The 4,140-nt window shown below is 59.7% G+C and overlaps 2 protein-coding genes across 6 annotated transcripts in view; one reads left to right on the top strand and one right to left on the bottom strand.

The window, feature by feature from the left end:
* Positions 1–1,704, top strand: part of PPP1R14B (protein phosphatase 1, regulatory (inhibitor) subunit 14B) — a 5,026-nt gene extending 3,322 nt beyond the window's left edge. The window contains exons 2-5 of the mRNA XM_005864441.2: positions 55–122; positions 939–1,022; positions 1,310–1,342; positions 1,433–1,704. Coding sequence (XP_005864503.1) covers positions 55–122; positions 939–1,022; positions 1,310–1,342; positions 1,433–1,501 — 254 coding nt within the window. The 3' untranslated portion in view covers positions 1,502–1,704. The remainder of the gene's footprint in view (positions 1–54; positions 123–938; positions 1,023–1,309; positions 1,343–1,432) is intronic.
* A 630-nt stretch (positions 1,705–2,334) lies between these two features.
* The window catches only part of FKBP2 (FK506 binding protein 2, 13kDa), a 3,175-nt gene continuing 1,369 nt past the window's right edge, over positions 2,335–4,140 (bottom strand). For 3 of the 5 annotated variants that reach the window (XM_005864181.2, XM_005864182.2, XM_005864185.2), the window contains exons 2-6: positions 3,528–3,696; positions 3,098–3,210; positions 2,932–2,978; positions 2,561–2,596; positions 2,335–2,475 (exon numbers count right to left, since the gene is read on the bottom strand). In XM_005864181.2, coding sequence (XP_005864243.1) covers positions 2,414–2,475; positions 2,561–2,596; positions 2,932–2,978; positions 3,098–3,210; positions 3,528–3,692 — 423 coding nt within the window. In that variant the 5' untranslated portion in view covers positions 3,693–3,696 and the 3' untranslated portion in view covers positions 2,335–2,413. Of the gene's footprint in view, positions 2,476–2,560; positions 2,597–2,931; positions 2,979–3,097; positions 3,211–3,527; positions 3,721–3,857; positions 4,135–4,140 lie in introns of those variants that run through there. The other 2 variants (XM_005864183.2, XM_005864184.2) reach the window with 2 other exon arrangements.

Raw genomic sequence — 4,140 nt, 5'->3', positions numbered from 1 at the left:
GGCGCATCGCTTCCGCGCGCGCCGCCCGCCTGTGTCCCCCGCCCCCAGCGTGAGCTCCTTTTTGTCTGACTTCAGTCCCTCCGGTCTCCTCCGCCACCGCCCTCCGGCCACTACCTGGTCAGGTGTGGGGTGGCCTGGCCCGGGGCAGGTTGGGGTGGCCTGCGCTGGCAGTGAAGGGGGGCTAGTGCCTGCTGGCCTACACTGGTCCCGGGACCCAGCCTGGTTGGCGAGGGGACCGTGAAGCGTCGGGTTATTCCAATGGGCTAGCGTGTAGCCCCACCTTGGCGAAGGGGAGGCTAGCGGCTCCCTGGGTCCTCCACCCCATGACTCCTTCTTGCTCACAGGGTGACTCAGACCCCTGGGGGCCGGGTGGAGGAGTGGGCTTGCCCGCGCTGCCCGTCTAGCCCAGCCCTGGAATGCTGCTGGCTTCGGACCTTAGGTGCTTCCCGGCAGGAGGCCCCCCCCCCCCCCCAGCAAAGCATGTGCTCTTTGTTTCCCCCTTACCAGGCCTGGGTCCTTCTCACTGACCCCTCACCCTTCACTTCCTCCTGCTCCTGGGAAGCTGTGACAGGTGTTTGGGGGAGGGGAAAGGGCTGTGATAAGCTGGGACAGCTGGCCCCACCTGCTCTGGTTAAAATGGGGGGTCCTGAAGTTAGGGAGACACATCTGCAGTGTTCCCAGCCCTAGCTGTCTGGCACCTAGGGTGCCCAACTGGCAGAGACAGGAAGTACACCACCCCCCCACCCCGCCCCCCATCGGGCAGTTTTCCTTGGCAAGGGCCTGATCTGTTTTCTTCCTCAGAGCAGCTGCTGCTGTCTGCTGGGCAGAGAGGGCTGGCTCTTCCCAAAGTAGGGCAGGGCCTCAGCCAGCAAGCCCCCCTCTTACCCTCTCCCCCAACTCAGGCCTTTGTCTCTCCCCCTCCCCCCACCCCACCCCAGGAAGAGGAGATCCCCGAGCTGGAGATTGATGTGGATGAACTCCTGGACATGGAGAGTGATGACACCCGGGCTGCCAGGGTCAAGGTGAGAGAGGGGTGGCAGGGTCAGGTTGGGGGAGCTGGAGTGGAGGGCTGCAGGGAGGCAGTGCCAATTGGGTAAGCGAGATTCTGGGGCCAGGCCTTTTGTCTGATGCAGCCAGCTCTGTGGCACTGAGCCTCAGCTTCTGCCTCCAGCAGATGGGGCCCATGCTACTTGCCTAGCGATGGCATCCTGACCTTCGGGGTGTCCCCAGCCCCTTGGAAGTGGGCAGGGTCACCTCCAGGCCCCTGTTCCTGAGAACTCAGCTATACTTTTCCCCTATGTCCCACTAGGAGCTGCTGGTTGACTGTTACAAACCCACTGAGGTAAGTGGTTTCCCCAGAGGGTGGGGGAGAAGAGCCTGGGCTCCTGTCATCTTGGGATCTCGTCTTCCTAACGTCCTCCCTCTTGTCCAGGCCTTCATCTCTGGCCTGCTGGACAAGATCCGGGGCATGCAGAAGCTGAGCACACCCCAGAAGAAGTAAGGGTCCTCAACCCAGGTGAACGGTGGCTCCCACAGGACAATCGCTGCCCCCTGACCTCGTAGCAACAGCAATACCAAGGGGCCCTGCGGCCAGGCCTGGTGCCATGAGCAGGGCTCCCTGTGCCCCTCACTTAGGGGCCTCTTCCCTGCCCCTTGTTTTCCATTTTGGGGTTTTTTTATTATTATTAAACTGATGGGACTTTTTGTGTTTTTATATTGATTCTGCGACGCGGGCCCTTTAATAAAGCTAGGATATGCCTTTGGTGCAGCTAACAGGCTTGGTTGGTCTCTTTTAGGGGGACACACTGCTCTGTAATGGTTACCAGCTCAGCTTCTCCCCAAGTGACTGTAGGCCTTCCTGAAGGCCACGTAGTCATGGTGATAGCCCAGTGTTGGCTCCCAGACCTGGAGCTAAAAGTGGCTGGGGAGCTGGGGGGGTGGGGTGGTGGTTGGTCTCTTTTAGGGGGACACACTGCTCTGTAATGGTTACCAGCTCAGCTTCTCCCCAAGTGACTGTAGGCCTTCCTGAAGGCCACGTAGTCATGGTGATAGCCCAGTGTTGGCTCCCAGACCTGGAGCTAAAAGTGGCTGGGGAGCTGGGGGGGGGGGGGGGGGCCACTGTTGCTGTTGGCAGCAAGAATTCTTTTTTTACTTTGGGCAAGGGCCACCATGCCACCCAAGGCCTGGCTATCTTGACCCCCAGGCTATTGAGCCTAGATCCCAAGGTTCTGAAGCCACAAAAGGAGACGGGTACAGGATGCCGAGGAAGAGGAGAGGCTGGGACTGTGGTTTCTAAGTCTCTCGGGGCCCACAAACAAACACAGGCTCATTTCATGAGCTTTAAGATTTTTTTTTTTTTCTTAAACAGTCTGGTCCCTGATGGGGGTCTCTCCACCGGCCCTCCCCAGCTTGGCTACAGTTCTGAACGTCGCTCGATTTTGAGCAGCTCCACCTCGAACACTAGGGTTGCACCACCTGCAGCAGAGAAGTGAGGTAGAATGAGAACCAGGGCCACAGGAGACGGGACAGGTGCCAGACAGGAGGCAGGAAGGTCTATTACCTGGGATCTTTGGAGGAGCTCCCCGCTCTCCATACCCTGTCAGAGATGCACACAAAAAACACAAAGTGAGCTGTGGTCAGATAGAGAGGTTCTGCACACATCCAGGCTGAAACCAGGCTTCTGCCCAGTAACAGCCAGCAATGGTGGGGTAATGGGTGAGAGGGGGCTGCAAAGGCCAGATAAAGGGCACAAGGTGGACATCAGAGCTGTGCCTCAAGGGTCTTGCCCTGGAATTGCTGGACACAGCTAAACTTGGAAGAGGCATAAACTGTAAGGAATGGTTGGGGGAGACCAATACAGAGGTTGAACCAAGCCTTCACCCTTCCCCAAACATACCCGAACCCTATACCCACTCAGGAAGGACCTCTTACCCAGCTCTGATGGGATCACCAGCTTCCGCTTTTCCCCCTCACACATCCTGCAGGACAACATAGTCAGCATGTGGCAGCACTCAGGCTCCCTGCCTCCTCTCCCCCCCCATTCCTGGGGCTTGCCTCCCACAGTTCACCTGGACCACAGCCATGGCCCCTGACTCACCCCAGCAGCCCCTGGTCCCAGCCCTTGATGACCTGGCCCGTGCCCAGGGAGAAGACAAAGGGCTGGTTCTGGGGCAGGCTGCTGTCAAACTCCGTCCCATCTTCCAGCTTCCCCTGTGGGACCATGAGAAGGCCAATGAGGAGGCGGTTCCACTCTGATAGCACCCCACCCCCATCTACTCTCATCAAGCTGTCCCCGCACAGAATTGGTGGCCATAGTCCTAGAAGGGGACAGAGCCTTGGGCAGCTTACAGTACACTGTAACTCTTTGTTGGTGCCAACCTGGGAAGTAGACAGTGAAGAGCAGGATAGAACCGTGGAAACTGGCAGAGGGGAGAAGGGACTTGCCCAAGGTCACCCACCTTGGCTCCCAAGTCCTTTTTGGTCCCTGAATCCCCACCCACACCCAGAAGCTCCGCCTCCTCACCCACCGTGTAGTGCATGTGCAGGACATCCCCCTTGCGCGATTTGATGGGACAGTGGTCTACCCGCTTCTTGACCCCGATCTGCAGTTTCCGTTTGCCCTCGGCCCCCGCAGCCGTGGCCAGGGCACTCAGGCAGATGGACAGTACTGTCAGGACCCAGCTGAGTCTCATGTCTCTGCGGGAACAGATCCCGACCGACCAATCGACCGGGAGGGCAGGAAGGGTATGGAATACCTGCAGGTAGTAGGATTCCACACCACCGTACCTTGCCTGCCCCTGGGGATCCCCTCGTCCCGGGTCACCACCCTCTCCCCCGGGCTCCGCGGTCACACTTACCAGTCCAGGGAGAAGGGGGCTTGCCCGAGGACCCCAGCAGCGGGGGGAGGGGGTAAGGGGAGGCCACAGCAGCCAGGGCCCCGCCCCTTTGTTCACCCTCAGCCCTTCCTTCCCTCCTGGCCCCCAACTCCGTTCTTCAATTCCCACCCGTCCCTTTACGCAAAGTCCAGACCCTATCTGGCTGCACAGCAGTTGCCCTGACCGGGCGACACCACTCACGCCAAACCCAGTCGCCCCCTGCCCAGCACACCCACACCTCGGCCGCCGCTGCAGGGGATCGGCC

This window comes from Myotis brandtii, unplaced genomic scaffold (genome assembly GCF_000412655.1).
Source record: "Myotis brandtii unplaced genomic scaffold, ASM41265v1 scaffold187, whole genome shotgun sequence".
Lineage (NCBI taxonomy): Eukaryota > Metazoa > Chordata > Mammalia > Chiroptera > Vespertilionidae > Myotis > Myotis brandtii.
The sequence above is the reverse complement of the archived record's forward strand: the minus strand, read 5'-3'. Positions and strand labels throughout refer to the sequence as shown.